Source organism: Terrapene carolina, unplaced genomic scaffold (assembly GCF_002925995.2).
Source record: "Terrapene carolina triunguis isolate 2854851 unplaced genomic scaffold, T_m_triunguis-2.0 Scaffold69, whole genome shotgun sequence".
In the NCBI taxonomy this organism is placed as follows: Eukaryota; Metazoa; Chordata; order Testudines; family Emydidae; genus Terrapene; species Terrapene triunguis.
In genome coordinates this window covers 51,649,390-51,667,175 of record NW_020664420.1, presented here as the reverse complement: position 1 = coordinate 51,667,175, position 17,786 = coordinate 51,649,390, and the positions used below count along the sequence as shown (strand labels likewise).

Genomic DNA, 17,786 nt, shown 5'->3' with positions numbered 1-17,786 from the left:
CTCTCGAGGTCCCTTCCAGTCCTAGAATCTATGAATCTATGAATCATCTAGCCTGACCTCCTGTTAGGGTGACCAGGTGTACAGTTTTTGACTGGAACACCTGGTCAAAAAGGAACCCTGGCAGCTCCGGTCAGCATGAGCTTTTAGGAACATAAGACATAAACTGGAAGTGAGGTCCAGAGCTGTTGAACCCTGCTTCCCACCATCACAAGCAACCCTGCACTCATAAATATGTCCAGCTCTCCCTTAAAACTAATTAAGTTGTTTGCCCCCACAACACTTATTGGGAGTCTGTTCCAGAACCTCATCCCTCTATTTAGAAACCTTCTTCTGATTTCCAGCCTGAATTTGTTCATGGCCAGTTTATACCCATTGTGCCAACATTGTCCTTTAGCTTAAATAGCTCTTTATCCTCCCTGTCATTTAGCCTCCTAATGTATTTATAGAGAGCAATCGTATCCCCTCTCAGCCATCTTTTTGCTAGACTAGAGAAGCCAAGCGCTTCCAGTCTCCTCTCATCAGATAGGCCCCTCATTCCTCTGATCATCCTAGCAGCTCTTCTCTGCACCTGCTCCAGTTGAATTCATCTTTCTTGAACATGGGTTGCCAGAATTTATCTCCAAATGAGATCATACCAGTGCCTTGTACAGTGGCATTAATATTTCACTATCTCCACTGGAAATGCCACAGCTAATACATGTGAATCACATTTGCCTTTTTCACAGCTCCATCACATTGGTGGCTCATAGTCATCCTGTGATCAACCCAGACATCTGTTCTTTCTCCTCTTCTGTCGCTTCCAACTGAAGAGCCTCTGGCTCATGCCAGAAATTCTTATTATTAGACCCTACATGCATGACCGTGCATTTTGTACTATTGAATTTCATCCCGTTTCTGTCACTCGAGTCTTTAAAGTCATCCAGTTCTTCCTGTATAATATTCTGATCCTCCTCTGTATTGAAAATGCCTCCCAACTTTGTCATCTGCAAATTTCATTGCCATGCTCCTACTTTTTGTGCCACAGTCATTCATAAAAATATTGAATAAGATTAGTTCCAAAATCAATCCTTGAGGAACTCTGCTAGTAATCTCCCTCTGAACTAATAATTCACATTTCAGCACAACCTTTTCCCTTTTAGCCAGTTCCTTATCCACTTTACAATGCTTGTATCGATTCTCATCTTCCTAGTTTAATTCATAATTTCCCAGCTGGTACCATCTCAAAAGCTTTCATAGAATCATAGAATATCAGGATTGGAAGGGACCTCAGGAGGTCATCTAGTCCAACCCCCTGCTCAAAGCAGGACCAATCCCCAGACAGATTTTTACACCAGTTCCCTAAATGGCCCCCTCAAGGATTGAAGTCACAACCCTGGGTTTAGCAGGCCAATGCTCAAACCACTGAGCCCAAGTATATTAAATCCATTGTACTTCCCTTATCTAAAAAATCAGTTATTTTCTGAAAAAAGGAAATCAGGTTAGTCTGGCATGATCTACTTTTGGTAAACCAGTGTTGCATTTCATCCCCTTTACCATTTACCTCTATTGCAGGGGTGGGCAAACTACGGCCTGCGGGCTGGATCTGGCCCCTCAGGGCTTTGGATCCGGCCCGCAGGATTGCCCCCTGTGGGGCCGCAGGCCCGGCGTCGCTCTCAGAAGCGGCCCCCGGGCAGGGGGGCAGAGGGCTCCGTGCGTTGCCCTTGCCTCCAGGCACCGCCCCCGCAGCTCCTGTTGGCCAGAAATGGGGAACCGCAGACAATGGGAGCTTCGGGGGAGGTATCTGGAGGCGCAGCAAGGGCAGCGCATGCAGAGCCCTCCATCCCGCCTCCCCTAGGGGCCGCAGCGCTTCCTGGAGCGGCATGGGGCTGGGGACAGGGGAGGCAGGCAGGCAGGGAGCCTGCCCTGGCCCCGTTGCACGCTGCTGCCACCCCAGAGCTTGAACCCCTCCTGCACCCCGCCCCCCAACTCCCTGCCCTAAGCCCCCTGCCTGCACCTCGCACCCCTCCTGCACCCCAACTCCCTGCCCTGAGTCCCCTCGTACACCCTGCACCCCAACCGCCTGCCCTGAGCTCCCTGCTGCACCCCTGTGCACCCCAACCCCCTGCCCTGAGCCCCCTGCCACACCCCGCACCTCTCCTGCACCCCAACCCCTGCCCTGAGCCCCCTCCCGCAGTCCGCAGCCCTGCCCTGAGCCCTCTCCTGCACTCCGCATCCCTCCTGCACCCCAACCCCCTTCCCTGAGCCCCCTCATACATCCCACACCCCTCCTCTGCCCCAATCCCTTGCCCTGAGCCCCTTCCTGCACACCGCACCCCCTCCCACACCCCGCACTCCCTCCCGCACCCCAACCCCCTGCCCCGGCCCTGCATGCAATTTCCCCACCCAGATGTAGCTCTCGGCCCAAAAAGTTTGCCCCCCCGCTCTATTGATTTAATTATTCTTTCCTTCACAATTTGTTCTAAAGCCTTGCATACCACTGAGGTCAGACTAAGAGTATGTCTATACAGAAATTTAAGTCCAGGTTTGAACCTGGACTGAAGCCTAACCCCCCTTGCGTCCACACACCAATTGTGCTAACCTAGGGTTCCAGGGCCATGCAGGGATGGAAGGTCCAAGCCCTACTGCTTTCCTGTGTGTGCATGTGGCCACATGTTTGCACTTGACTCAGGTCCCGGAAGTCCTCCTGATGTATCCCAGAGTTCCTGGCAGCAGAGGAGCAGTGCTGCAGGCAGCCAGTGCAGTAGCTGGAAGCGCCATTACTGCCTGGCTGAGCAGTCTCGCCATTCCTGTTCCAGCTCCTCCTTGCTGCTGTGTAGAGCTTGCCTGGAGCAGGGAGCAAAGCTGACAGGTGCGAGGCAGCTGCTAGTCACTCAGATGTTGGGAATACCCCTCCAATGGCTGTGCTGAGCCGGGAGCTTTGCCGCTCCCCGTCCTCTGCTCTCTGGTCCTTGCTCCCAGGCCTCCCCTGCCCTCCCTGGCACTGTGTGTGCAAGGGCACCTGGGCTGTGTGCACTGTCAGAGCAACAAGTGGGAGCCAGCCCCCAAAACTTCCCTGAAGCCTCCTGCGGTGGCGGCTTCGGCTCCTCGCTAGAGGGAAGTTTTGGGGCTGGGTCCCACTTGCCGCGCAGACAGTGCATGCTGCTCGGGCGCTCCAGCACACAGCCCCAGGGAGGGCAGAGGGGACAGAAAGTGAGCGGGAACCAAGTGGCTGCCCTGCAAGGAGGGGGAGTGGCCAGGGAGTTGAGGGTCATCCTTCCCCCAACTCTACTGAGCTAGGAGCTCTGAGTCCACTGTTGGGGTCAGATGCGGCAGGGAGAGTGGGGAAGGTTGCTTGCAGCAGCCAGGTGCATCAAATTGTAGAACCAGACTCAAAATCAATTAACTTCTTAAATTTTGCATTTTGAAGCTGGCTCTTGGTGGTGTTCATTAGCTGAGCTCAAGTTAAATCCTGAGATGTAAATTCATTTGGATCCTGACCATAGTATTTTCCCCAGCTTTGTGTGCGGGGGGGGAAGAGGGGCAAAATTTTAAAACAGGTAATTTTAAACGATTGTATCTCAGGAAATCTGTGACCAGAATGAACTCAGATTTGAACAACTGTGTCTACCTAGAGCCCTTTGCTGGCATACCAGTTATTAGAGCAATCTCATTTTGCATGTGGATTTTGCAGGACTTGGAAAAATATCCTTTACACTGAAAACATGGCTCCTGTAGCACCCCATTACATACTCCTTTTAGCATTTTCATTGGTTTTGTTATTTATCCACTTCTTATACTTGATTTCAGATATTTTATAGCCTCATGCTAAACAATTAATGTAACACTGTACTAAAATATAATAACCTCAAATTTATTGAAGCACAAGAAAATTCATTTTTGCCTCATGGAACAAGAACATACATGGTTCCACGAAAGAGATAAGTGGGGTTACTTTGTATCAGTTATAAATTTGGCAGACTACCAAATGTTAATTTGCTTTTAGCTAGTTGAGATTAAATGTAATTCCTTCCCTGAGCAGCCTTAAAGTAAGCAAGCATGAAAGCATTTTCTGAGTAATCTGGGAGGAATTGACATTTAAAGGAGTTAGCATTACAGCTGCACTTTAAGGCTATTAATTTCATAGATAAATTAACTACATTATTCTGTCTTTATCTTACATTTTGAAAGGACTCCATCAACCGGAGAAATGGCAGCCCAGGGTCAACTGAAACTGCTCTTATCCCAACCGTATTGTAATTGGAACTTGCTTTTGGAAACACTGCTACATCAGGATTGTCTCTTAGTGAAAATTTTATTGAAAAGTTCAAGTAAGTATTTGTGCTTTGTTTGTAAGAATGGCAGCAAGAAAACACACACAAATTTTTGAGTTTTGCTATATTTTTCACTACTTGACTATTGATGGAAGGATACCAGCCAGTTGTGGGTACCAGTAGTTATCCAGTTATCAGTGGGACAAATATTGTACTGGGGGAGGGGTGGAGGGAGGAAGAATCCTTTTTCACTTTTTCTAAGAGAGTTGCAGTCAATCTGAACATTCATATTTTGAAGGCAGATAGCATTTTGATAAAATAGACCACTGTCACAACTTCAAATCAGTTTGCTTTTAAGAAGAAATGGATGAATTTCAACTTATCAGAGTTTTGATATCAAAACTGCTTTAATTAGCTTTTGCTTGAAAAAAACTAGTCTGAGTTAGGACTCTAAAGGATCACTTCCTTTCAACATTGAAAAGCTTCTAAGAGATTTTGGTTAAGAAATTGTACGTGTTTGTTACTGTAAACTGCAACTGTATTCTTCCTCATATTTTAATAGTTAAAGATATGTAATTATGCGAGAAATAGGAAAGCAAGTGGAAGAATGGTTCTACACAGGCTTTCATCTTTTATTGTGCTTTTACTGTGTTTGAAAACAATAAACATTATTATCACATCTAACACTTTAGTAGCTTTCAAATAAAGGAATCAAAATACTGAATAGTTTATGATGTAGTTACTGATTTGGCATAATGTTTGCCGTAATGTTGAACTATATTCTGTTGTTAAAAATCAGTTTTTATCATTCTTTTGCAAATGAATTTCTCATTACTTATCAAACAGAAAATATTACGTTCACATACTATTAAACATGACATAATTTACTTCTGTCATTTTAAAGTGGTCTTACATTTGTCAGAAGCACAACATTGCTTCAACTTCTGTCATGCTTCTTATTGAGTGCTGAACTGCATTCACTTACCTATTCAAATACCTGTCATCTTTTACAAAGACTGACAAATGTTTGATCAGGATAATATTCTTACCCTGGTGTTATCCGCTATTGAATTTTACTAGCTGCTTCAATTATCACAAGGATGAAGTGACAGAATTTATTAATCTATTGACTGACCAGCCCTTTGAGCTTCAGGGGAATATATGCAACTTAGACTTAGAAATTATGTTGTTTATATATGCTGTAGAGCTATATTAACTACAATAACATTGATAAATTGTTGTTTAATATAACATTGAAACCAGTAATAGTCTTTTTCTTCTAGAGTAATTTCTGTTTGATTAAATATGTGCTGGTAAAATTGACCACATTCTTTACATTACAAATTTGATATTTTATAGAAAAGAAACATTAAGTGTTATAAAATAGTATACTGTATGGATCAACAAAACACCAATACCATTTCAAACAGTGCACTTTTTACACCTAAAACTCTCTGGGAAAACTGATACAGTCTTGATAATGTTACATATTTGTAGAAGTGTGATTGATCTAGCTTTCTGTATAAAATAATCTAAAATTATCGAGACCTATTTCTTGGTCATAGCAAAGACAGTAGATTTTGTTTTTTCTTCATGCAGCCCAAAGTCTTACACTAATACATGAATACATATTTCATCAGAAGTAGTAACTATTTATGTCTGAATTCAGAGTGATATGTTTAAGCAGTTAAAAGACAAGCATGTTATAATTTTGGATTTTGGAGTAATTTGCATAACTGACCACAAACTACCTGAAATTTAACTTCACAGCATGAGTCATGCAGAATTTCTAAAGAGAAAAAAAAATTAAAAAATGTCTCAACTTTTTCCTTCTCTTATGCTCAAAAAGCAAAAATATGTCAGCATAAATTACATTTAAATAAATACTTATATGTTTCAGATGTATTTAGTGGGTGGTGATTGTACCATCATAGTGCCATTGTGCTCATTATGTGAGGCACTGCACAAATACATAGGGCTAGGTTCTAGTACCCACTCTCCTTATGTGGCTGTGTAGTTTTTCATAGATTCATAGATCCGAAGGCCAGAAGGGACTACCGAGATTATCTAGTCTGACCTGCTGTATAACACAGGCCATAGAACTTCCCCCAAATAATTCCTAGTTATGAATGGAAGGACTAGGAAGCTTTTCCTGTCCTTGTGTGGACTGTGTAAGAACCATCCAAAATATCAGCAGTGCCCAAGAGCAATTCTCCAAAATGGGAGAAGGGCAGGGAGTGGATGGAGCCGTGGCCGCAATGTAGCCAACTCTCATTATTTTATTATGAGTCTCTCTCAATATTTGATGATGGAATCATGTGAATACATAGAAATCTAAGTTTTCATTTTTAAAAAGTAAGTTTCTAACTCTCACAGTTGTGGAGAAAAGCTTCAAAATATGAACCCTAAGGATTCAAAACCTAGAAGGCAAATAAACTGATGCAACATTTATTTTATTTTTTTAATCTTGTGATTTTTTTAGCCACTTCAGGTGACTGAGCAGTTAATATTCAAAGAAAAGTAATTGGAACAAAGCGAGAGGGAACTGAATTTCAGAAATGTCTCATATCTCATAGGAGAATTCAGATACTCTACACCGCAACTGGATTGAGGAGTAAGGCAGGATTTCCCAACTCCTCCTTTGAGATTTTATCTTCCCTCATTTTGTACAAAAAATAATCCACATTCACTGAAACACAGTGATACAGATAAGATGTATATGGAGCTAAACTTGGCAAAATTCCTACTGGACAAGGAATCTGTATGTTCCTTTTAAATCAATTGATAGTGTTGCTACTTGTAGACTATAAGGATACTAGTTTGAGGCCCAACTACAGTGCTGTCCTTTTTTCACAGACAGATTAATCTACTGACTATCCTGGAGAGTGAGACAGTACGTCATTCACTTGTGTGTGTCTGATCAAAATAAACTCCGAACTCTGAAACCAAGATTTTTACAAGTGGCTAGAGATTTTGGGTGCCCAGCTTGAGTTAATGAAGAGATTCCTGTTTTCAAACAATGCTGAGCACTACGCCTATAAAAAAAACAAACCCTTTTAAGGTGTCAAAATCACTAGTCACTTCTGAAAATATTGGCCTGGGTGTCTTACCAGGACTGAGATTTTGTTTTTGAGAAATTATTATTTTTCATTATCACAAAAAATTAAAAAACAAAACAAAACTTGAGTGTTTGGGAGAGGTCTACAACTGTCATGTCATTTGATTTGCATATTAACCAATTGATTTATATTGTTTCATTTTATTAATATAATAATGAAATTACCCAAGTGATGAGTAAAGTTTATTGATGGTAATCCTAACTATTACAGAAATAGCACTGTATTGATCACTGCTGTTTTAGTTTATGTATAGGTGAATAATAAAATTCTAATTATGTTTTGAATGTATTTTGAATTAAAGTAGGCGTATACTGTATTTTTTTTAAGTACTTCTGATATTTTTTTAATGACTGGCTATAACTTAAGCAGACATAATGAATCAAATGTTATTATGTGAAAGATTTCAGTGGTATTGTGTTTTGAAATGTAGTTCAAATACAGTTTTCAGTTTGCTTTGACACTTTTTATTTCTATAACTAGAATTAATTGGAAATTCTACTAACCGTTATTTTATTCATTTTCAAGAAATTGAAGTATCAAAATGTGATGAACAAAGTTCCTGCATAAAACAGATAAATAACAAAGAGCCTACTTTGACTGAAGCAATCTTTACAGTATTATCCTATTGCACTTTATCACCCAAATCACTCGGTAGAGTTCTTGAGAGCTACATGAAAAAAGAGCAACTATGGGATTGCTTATACAATATATCAGGTATGAAAACAATTAGTGATATAAACATTTTAAAGCCAGTGTTTAATCTTGTTCATTTTCAGATATATTAGTTTTTGATATTAGTTTTTGTTTTAATAAGTTGGTCCAAATTATGGAAGTTTACTTAAAATAATATTAGAATTTTGAAGTGTTTTGAAGAATCATATATGAATGTTTGCAGTCTAATACCTCATCAAGGGTTTGTAGAAACAGTGGAAATCTTCATGGATACAGTATTTGTGGTTGTAGAAAAATTTGTGGTACAGTGGGAGTCCAATTTTCAAAAGTGTCTGCCTCTGACTGTGGGGGTGAGGGCTGTTCCAAATCGCAGAGGGCCCAGGCAGCAAGCAGCAAACACGTCCTATAATTGCTGAATGCTTAGTTTCTCTGTTCCTGCCTATCTAACATAGGAGGTGCAGTGGGGCTGCTGGTTTGGGATGGATCAGAAGCCCTGCTACTTGGTGATGCAAAGGGAAAAGGGGTCCGAGTTGTGAGTGGACAGGGAGAGATGTCTGGGATAGGAGTTGGAGGCCACTGCTGATTTCCAAAGTGTTAGGGTGTAGGACCCAAGGGGAAGAAAGGGATGGGAGTAGATAGCTCTCTGTGCCGAGAAAGGGGAGTGGTGAGGCCCTGAGGAAAAGAAAGTTGGGGAGAGGGGGGTCTGAGTGAAGGTGTGAGAGAGAAGAAAGAGGGTAGTGACCATCAAGGGGGTGGAGATGCTCCCCAAGAGTGAGTGAGCTGCAGGGAAGACCCGGTGGCCTGAGGCACAGAAGGAGGGGAGAAGAAGAAAGGCACAGAGGCTGTTGGGTTTCAAAGAGGGATGAGAGGTGGGGATCTATAGAAACTTACAGAAGGGTCCTGGGGTGGGAGATGAGACTGAGAGAGGGATGGAGGCAGACATTTGTCCCCCTGGACAGGTGAAAGAAGTTTGGACAAAGGCCTCTAGCTGACCCCAGAACAGGTGAAGAGAGTTAGGTTGTGTGGAAGCTTCCATTCCCCCAAAAAACAGAGGGAAAGGGAGTAAAATAGAAAAATGAAACAGGAGAGAGGTGATATAGCACAAAAGAAAAGAAGAAAAGGCAGGAGGGAAATAAGAGGAGAGGATAGATAACAAAGAGAAGGAAGAACTCTATGCTGTCAGTAACACCATCCTTTATCAATCAGACAGAATATGCTGCTTTAAGAAGAGCCTATTCAAATTTCCCTGACCTAAGATATGACAACTAAATGACCAAAGGAACCAACGTTCAGCTCCCATATATTTTAATAGACAACTCTATAGCGCCTACACTTCATAAAATTACTGCTCCAGCTTCCCCACCTTGCATTCCTCCCACTTGTCTCACCAAGACGTCTGCAGCAACTGCTTCCAAGAATGTTGAGCTACATTTTCAATCACTGTGGCTCAGTTTTCCTGCTACAGCACCCCCAGACCTCTCCCCGGCCTGAAACTATGATGGCAACATCTTCCCTACTGCTTTCTCTCTCCTTTCTCCATTCAGGTTTAACTGAAAATTCTCAAATTTTCTGAGGGACAATTCTGCTGAGTTCCATTTTGGGGTCTACTGTTAGCTGTCCTGCAGCCCAGTTCATTTGTTGATTGGTGTATGGTCCTTCTGTCTGCCTCATTCTCACCTTCCTTTTCCTCATTCCACTACCTTCATCACCCATCCACAAATCGCTTTTCATTTTAGTTCTGCATAGTAGTAAAGTAGTGGTGGCCTCTACTCAGTCAAAATTTTGAAGTTTTGTGACAATCTGCTTCCACACATGCCCTTCAAAATTGCCACTCCAGTATCTGGTGGAACTTCCAGTAGGAACTACATGCTACGTGACTTGAGGGCTGCAGCACCCCTTTTCTGGAGAGAATGGTAAATTCTCTAAGATATTAAGAATAAGGGAAAGAATGCTCCTAAATCATCTTGATACCTGCTACTCACAATATAAACTGTGTTGTAGATAACTAACTTGTGGAATATTGTCTATAGTAATATGACGGCACTCTGTGCTAGATGATGGGGTTTTTTTTTAATTCCATCATTTTGTCACTAGAATGTTCTCTTCTGTTTTCCTTCGGCTTGCTTTCTTATTAAGCAGTACCAAACAGTCTGGTTAACTATCAAATACTATTCTCAGTTCTGTGCTAATGTTATTGATGATCCAGCTAGGGAGGTAAAGAAGTCAACAAAAATGGTCATATCAGCTGGCTCCATTAAAACAAATAAACTAAAAACATATGCAGCATGGAAAGGGACAGTATCAATTGGAAAAGTGTAATTTTTAGCTTCAAATTAAAGGGAAAAAGAAAAAAGAAATTAAACTATAAAACACATGCTCCTATAATATTAAATCATACAAGCCATATTATTTTAATTTTGTAATATTTCTCTAATTTGTTACAGGACTGTAACTATGAAGTTGTTCTGAATCATAATTTTGTTGCACTTCTTTTCACAAGGGTTTTATAATACCTCTTTTTGAAATTCTAATAGTAATCAAATGTGCACAAATGGCTGTTTGCAAATTGAATGTTTAATGCTTTTTTTTGTCTAAAGTTTCTAGTTGTGGTGAATCAGAGCCAGAGGTTATCAGATGTTTGAAGGTGACTTTGATTAATTCAGTCAAGGGTATAGTGAAGCAAATAATTTCTTTGATGCATTCGTGGGAGGCAACAGAGAACTATGGAACCTATCAACACAAGCAAATAGTTCCTGAAAGTTTGCTGAAGACAGTTCCAAAGGAATGGAATTATACACCTAGAGAAATGAAGAGAAAAGAATCTGGGAAATGTAGGTGACACTTAAATAGTGTTCTCATATAAACCTGTCATAAGAGCGTGTTATCCATTTAGTGAGAACATATCAAAATTGAAGAATTAGAATTGATATGTGGTATGATCTGACAACAAACATTATTGTAAATTGCAAGCAAATTTCCTGATTTTTTTCAGAAAAGTATTAGTGAAATTGTTATAAGTCAGTACATTTCTTCTTTATTAATTTAGAACTGCAGTAACTTGGGATTTACATCCTTGCACTCATCTGTGGTGTTTTTAAAGTCTATATAGTTATTTTAAGTCTTTTCACATATCTCACAGCACTATGTGCTTCAAGATATAGTACAATATGCTTCAAGATATCCTAGGATGATCTCTTGGTGATCAAAACCAGGAAATCATTTTAGTTCATTTTGTTTCTCAACCAGTGTAAAGTACTGTGAACCTTTTAGATTTCGTTGGTTGTAAATATCTCATAGTCATCACAGTTTTACTTGAGATATGTTATTGGGGTTGAAACATTACAACCTCATTTATCACTGCTTTATAACACAGCAATTTATATGTATATAGCATTGAAATTAGCATACAATATGCAACTGCAGATATTTTTCTCTAAACCATTATTAAAATAAGAAAAGTAATATGGTAAACATAGATAATAGAAAACATTTTTAAAATGGATAGGGAGTAAAGATTATTTCAAGTACTTTTTTTGACCACCTGTGGCTAAACAACCATGATTTTAATTTTTGCAAGGATCCAAAAAAAAAAATGATTGGCACCAAAATCATGACCTGATTCTCAGTTACACTGACATCCCTTCACAATATTCTGGCAATGAAAAGGGGCCATAAGGTGGGAGTAAATTATTTTTAAGTCTACTTTGTAAGGCCGCTTTACACTGCTTGAGCATCTACCCCATTCTTCTTCATATCCTTTTTCCTTCCCACTTTTTATTTCTTTCATGCTGTCTACTTGGCCTCCTTTCTCTTTTTAATTGTGTCCTTCTCTCTCTTTTTTCAATCTGTGTCTCTTTTGTAGTTACCTTCCAATTTCCAGAACGATTCAATAGTAGGTGCTGTACCAGCATACATCTTGCTTATATTGCAGAAGCCAATAATCATGAGTGATGTGAGGACATTTGTGGGCTTAAAAAGGAAAAGGGGGGGGGGAACTAAACATTACAAATACACTTCAAGACTCTGAGAGATTTAGCACATTACCCTACACTGCAAATTAAACAAAACAACAACAACACCACAAAGTAATTTTAAAGTCAAACTGTTGTCCCATTTTATTCCAAGTCACTCAGAATAATGAGTGATCTTTATCTCTATTAAATGTGCTGTAATATCTGGGCTGTGCTCTATTATTTGTACTGTAATAGATGAGCACAAGAGGACTAGATATATATGGAATAGCGATCTTAATTCTACATTTTCTTGGTTTTCTATTTTCAGGTCATTACAGGATCTCATTTCAATAGATTTTTGGAGATTAATATACAGTAAAGCAAAGTAGAGGTCTAGCTACACTTTTGAGCACTTAATCTTTTCAGCCATTTTCACTACAAAAGTTAGACATCATCATAGAACACTCATAACTGTACTGTGATAGAACCAGAATATTAACGTTAATCATACCTTCTTTTCTTTCTTTTTTTTAAGGCTTCACAAGGCTTGCAGCTCAGGCTGTATCTATTGTAATCAGCAAGTTACCTACAGTGATTGCATGTTTGCCTCCCCCAATTAAATACTTCTTTTTTCTGTCTGAGAGGAAAATGTCAAAAAACTTTGTTGAATCGAAGAAAGCTGGTCTGCTTGTCTGGAACTTGATTGTAATTATATGTCGGATATTTGAGGATGGAAACACCGCAGAACTTTTAACAGGTGCAACGCTTGACAGATGGAGCAAAGAGAAACTCAGTTTAGTTCGTGTGTGTTTGGAAAGTATTGTGGGAAAACAGAAAAGTAGTCCTAAACAAGTAACACAGAAGGTTATACAGAGTATAGAACAACAAAGACCAAACTGGATTGAAAGCCAGTTGCTGAAAGCAAGAAAATTGAGCACTGACTGGTAAGAAGAATTTAATATTTTCAGATGATATATTTCTTTCATTGAGCTATTTGCAAAAGTTCATAATAGCATCAAATAAATACATACCAGTGAACAAAATGCAGGTGAACACTGATTTTATTTTCTCTAATTTAGAGTAGTTCTTAAAAGAGTGAAAGTTTGATAGTAAAGGATTTGTGGAAATCAATTGCATAGTAAAAACGTAAACCACAGTTGTTCCAATGAAACAGTCTACTCACAAAGAGATTTCTGATTATCACAGTGATCGTAAAACAAGGACAATTTAGTTTCTAATCTTTCTTTATGTGAACAGGTACACTAACTGGAGGGCAGTATAGTATGTTTGTAAATGGATTTTGCTATGATGATTAAATTAAAGAGGACTTAATGTCTTTAAACAGCTTTCTATATTTTTTCTGTGATTAAAAAAATAAGCGTATTTCACTTTGTAGCAACAAACCCTGAGGGCAATTCGGGCATATCAAAACAGGACAGGGAAGGCACCCAACTATTTCTTTATGAGGCAAATATCAACGTTCTTGCAGATTTGACATCAATGTCCAAATGTTTTGAAACCTTGCTAAGGTTTCTGGAGGGGTTGAATGGATCTAAATATGCTTATGGCTTTCTCTTATCAAAAATTAGTTTTATGGAAGAAAATTGTCTAATTTTGGTGACATGTATTATTGTTTAAAAATACTACCTATCAGCTTTCTGATATTAATTTATAGGAGTTACGCAAAATAAATTTGTTAACTACTGAAAGTAAAATGGTTTGTCATTTTCATACATATTCTACAAGGTCAGTGTCATTAATTTCCTCCCAGTAATAATCCATATAAACAGTATAGAAATTCACATTTGAGTCACCAATCTAAATGAAAAGCTTTTGTGCAGCACACTGAGGTACGGCATTTTTTTCTTCTAGGGGCATTCAGTTGGCAAGAATAGCAATAAGCAGTAATAGTATCACACAAATGCTCATTGACATTGACCTTCATAATCTTTACATTTGCATTTAATACTAATTTACAAGCGTTAATCCAATGATTAAAAGATTAAGGGCAGATGCCATCCATGTGAGTAGTCATAAGGCAAAATATGTTCTTAAATTTGTAGACTAATATCGACCAGATTAATGTCATAATTCAATTTATAATTTACTCAGATTATAGACCCCTTTTTAAAGCAATGGAAATCCAATTTAAGAGTAGTGTCTAAGTGATAGCTCCTAATAACTCTCAGAAATGTCCTTTAACTTTTTGTTTATGTCTGCTTAATTTGAAAAATTAATCATAAAGTCAAATAGGTATAGTATTATACTAATTTTCCTAATATTTTAAAAAATATTTAATAGCTGTCACACCAGGTATCTGACTTTGGGCAATGACTCTTTCCTTAAGATGCTGAACAACTAGTCAAAAGAATATTTTCACTCATTTTGAGTCTAGGGAATTAAATTATCAGTCTCCAGTCATGATGAGCTCTGCATGGGAGGGTCTCTGTACATAGAGGAACTCCCCACTGGAGCATGGGGTCTGCCAACATGAAGCTCATTGCAGGAGCAGGGTCTAAATTTGTGCCAGGCTACTGTGCCTGAAAGGGAAAGTGACTAAGTAGATGAGATATTCAATGCAGAACCAAAGGTTATTTATTAAAACAATTTATAAAACAGATCCAGTGAAGTAAGAAATTCAGAGTATTAGCACAGGTAAGGAAATGGTCCATGTAGAATTGTTTAGTTTGCTAAACTAAAAAAGGATCTTTCAAGAAGGATTCTGATCTCAAACTGATTCTTCTGAGATAAGTTACCTATAAGAATCTTCAATAGAACACTGTGGAGCCCATCCTATGATTAAAATGATGTTTGTATGTATGCACGTACATCCATATTTATATGTGCACAATTATAGTATCTATCTATCTATCTATCTATCAACAATTATAACATACACACACCCACACCATATCTCTAGTTTCTGTGTACCTGAACCACACAAGACATGTACCAGAAGTGCATAATATTTTTGTAAGCAAAAGCATATAGTGTTTTTTATGTTAAACAAGATTATTGTTTTGATTATATACAAAATTTAGTTATTTTTTCAGTTGCTGAACATACATTTACCTTTGCTTTATGGAATTTTTTTTTTAAACTATTGTGGAAAAAGTGGCAGCTGTATGCATTGCCTGTCTTTTATATTGCCTGAAAGCATTACTATTCATTAAAACAACCTTCACTTTGTAGTAACACCGGAGTTGTAAACAGTCAAGTTACATTCTGGAGAACACACAGCCCGAAAAGTAAAGAAATGTCTGTCTTTGCAAAGTAATTTGTCGAGTTGAAGATTATTGTTTTTCATCATGGTGACCCTGACTTGGCTGACTGGGTGCATATACAGATTAAGATGAATGCAGTTATTCCTTGGCTGAGGTCTGCCTCTTTCAAGGCACATTCTCCCTAATGACATGATTGATAGGCAGTCCCAAATCCAAAGAGGAACTCATTAATCATAGCACTGACTGAATCCAATCATCTGCTTCACCTGCACAGTGATGGACAGGAAAGGATACAATTTGGGTGCTGACACGGATACACTCCTTTGTCAGAGGGCCTCAACTTTTTCAATGTCAACCTCTAAGAAGCTTGACAAGAAATTCAGTTTGTATCTATACACAGCATCAAAAGACCAGCCTTAAAATATGCTTTAATTATAAAGATCAATTTCTTTTTAAGCTTTTCTATAAAATATGCCATAATAACATAGTATCATTTACTTCAATTCAGCAAAGAACAAAATTTTAGTTTATATTTTCAACTATTTACTCTGTAAGAAGTTCTGAAGCTGCACATGGAAGCAATATCAGCATTAATGTCCAGCAGCTGTGTAGCATTTAAGTGAGCCTTCAGGTCAACAGCAACTTTCAGCAGAACTTATTTTGTAATCATGGCATATTTTCAATAGTAAACTGCAATTTACAGCTGTATGCACCACAACATTTTTTAAAATTTTATTCAGACCCATAAACAATGAAAACTTTGGCTTTCACTCAGAATGCTTATGTTGTGGATCTTAGTATGACTACAGTAATGAATGTAGCAAGCATGATGTGGTCAGTAAAGGTCTAATGTGTCCATCACTGTGATAGCTGTGTGTCAAGTTATATTTGTGCTACAAAACCCCAGTATTTAAGGTCTTCTGAGATAGATGGTGCTTAAAGTTCATAAGGATGCATTTCAACAGAGTTTGTCACTAGATACCTAGTAAGCACATAATTATTAGTTTATGTTTCTTACAGAGGGAAAGTAGTCAAATAATCATAGTCACGAGTTTTTTAGGATCATATGGCAGAGAAGAAACAGGAGGAAAGTACCATACTAAATTAAAAATAAATAAATAAAGGCAACAAGTGGCAAAAGGCTACCTATGAATAACCAGTGGAAAACAGACTAAGATTTAAATTTTCTAATTTATACTCAGTATAATGGCTATCTGTCTGACATTTAATTAGTCTTTAATATAATCAATCACAGGCAAAGAAAAATGTGCAAAAGATTGAATGCTAATGCTGTCTTTAGTAGCAAAAATACTTTTTAATGCTAAGAGAAAATAAAAAATTCTTACATGTTCTTTAAAATGTTTTATGTTTTCATCCTTCTGATTACAGCAATTTCAACAATTGAACTAATGCGAAAATACTTTATAGATAAGAATATAGAGGCAACAAAAATGCTTATAGTTTTAATAGGCTTTCAAGCGCTTAACATACTATTTTTATTATAATTTTATAAAAACTTCAGAGATATATCTAAACAGCAACATTTTGTGTGCAATCCAGATCTTTACAAATTATATTATATATGGACTTGCATTAACACTTTGTATTAAGATTTTGTGGTTTAACAATGTTTATTACTTTACAATAGTAATATTTGTATGCTTTCTTTATTTTAGTGCCTTTATTTCAGTAGAAGAAGGTGCAGGGTTAGAGAAGGGAGGTATTGCATTTGAATTGACTGAGCAGAAAATAAACATGATGGTCCTGGATATCTGCCACAAACCAGGTGGCAGCGAGTACCTGAGGCAAATTTATCACATCATCCGGCTCAATGAGGTAGGGAAACGGCCTTTTTACCGAGCAATTAGGTGTGTACTGGCCTGAGGCAGCGTCTGCTGGCAGCTAAGGGTTAGTCAAGGAGGTGATAATGCTTCTTAAAGTCAATACCAAACTCAATATTGCATTGTAATAGAACCTATTCGGTTCAGGCTTTTCTGCATTTGTATAGTAAAGATTACTTTACAGGAAACAATATAGATTTTATTTATGTACTTTAACAGTAGCATGGCTCATAAACTTGCTTCAGATTTATATTGTGTAGACCACAGATCTATTTTAGGAGTTAGAACATAGTAAGAAAATCAGCATGCTATTGAAAATCTGACTCCTACAGGAAGTAGAATTAAACATCGTAAGTCAATTTTGCTGATTTAAAAAACAACAACAAAACAACAGACAAACCCTACAACTGTAGTGGTGAAGTAAATTCATTCAGATGAAAGACTGATATAATCTGTATAACCCTGTGTAGTTAAATCACTTTTAATATTCATATAAGAGCATCTGTGCTAACCATTTGGAAACAAATTCAGTTGTGTATTGCAACCTATAGAATCTAGACAAGATAAAAGGAGTCTCTCATGATTTCTGATTATTTAGGGTTACCATTTTTCAGGTTTCCAAAAAGAGGACCCTGACAGGGGATGGAGGAGTTGGAGGGAGGGAGAAGAGGAACTAGAGGGGGTACAGTTGGGGGGTAAGGGAGGGGGTACCTGCGGTGGGGGTACT

The 17,786-nt window shown here is 38.5% G+C and overlaps 1 protein-coding gene across 1 annotated transcript in view; it reads left to right on the top strand.

Annotated features, from left to right (window-relative positions):
- The window catches only part of LOC112111473 (uncharacterized protein KIAA0825), an 80,944-nt gene that overhangs the window by 31,851 nt on the left and 31,307 nt on the right, over positions 1-17,786 (top strand). The window contains exons 6-10 of the mRNA XM_026649171.1: positions 4,168-4,307; positions 7,895-8,083; positions 10,639-10,872; positions 12,530-12,938; positions 16,895-17,054. Coding sequence (XP_026504956.1) covers positions 4,168-4,307; positions 7,895-8,083; positions 10,639-10,872; positions 12,530-12,938; positions 16,895-17,054 — 1,132 coding nt within the window. The remainder of the gene's footprint in view (positions 1-4,167; positions 4,308-7,894; positions 8,084-10,638; positions 10,873-12,529; positions 12,939-16,894; positions 17,055-17,786) is intronic.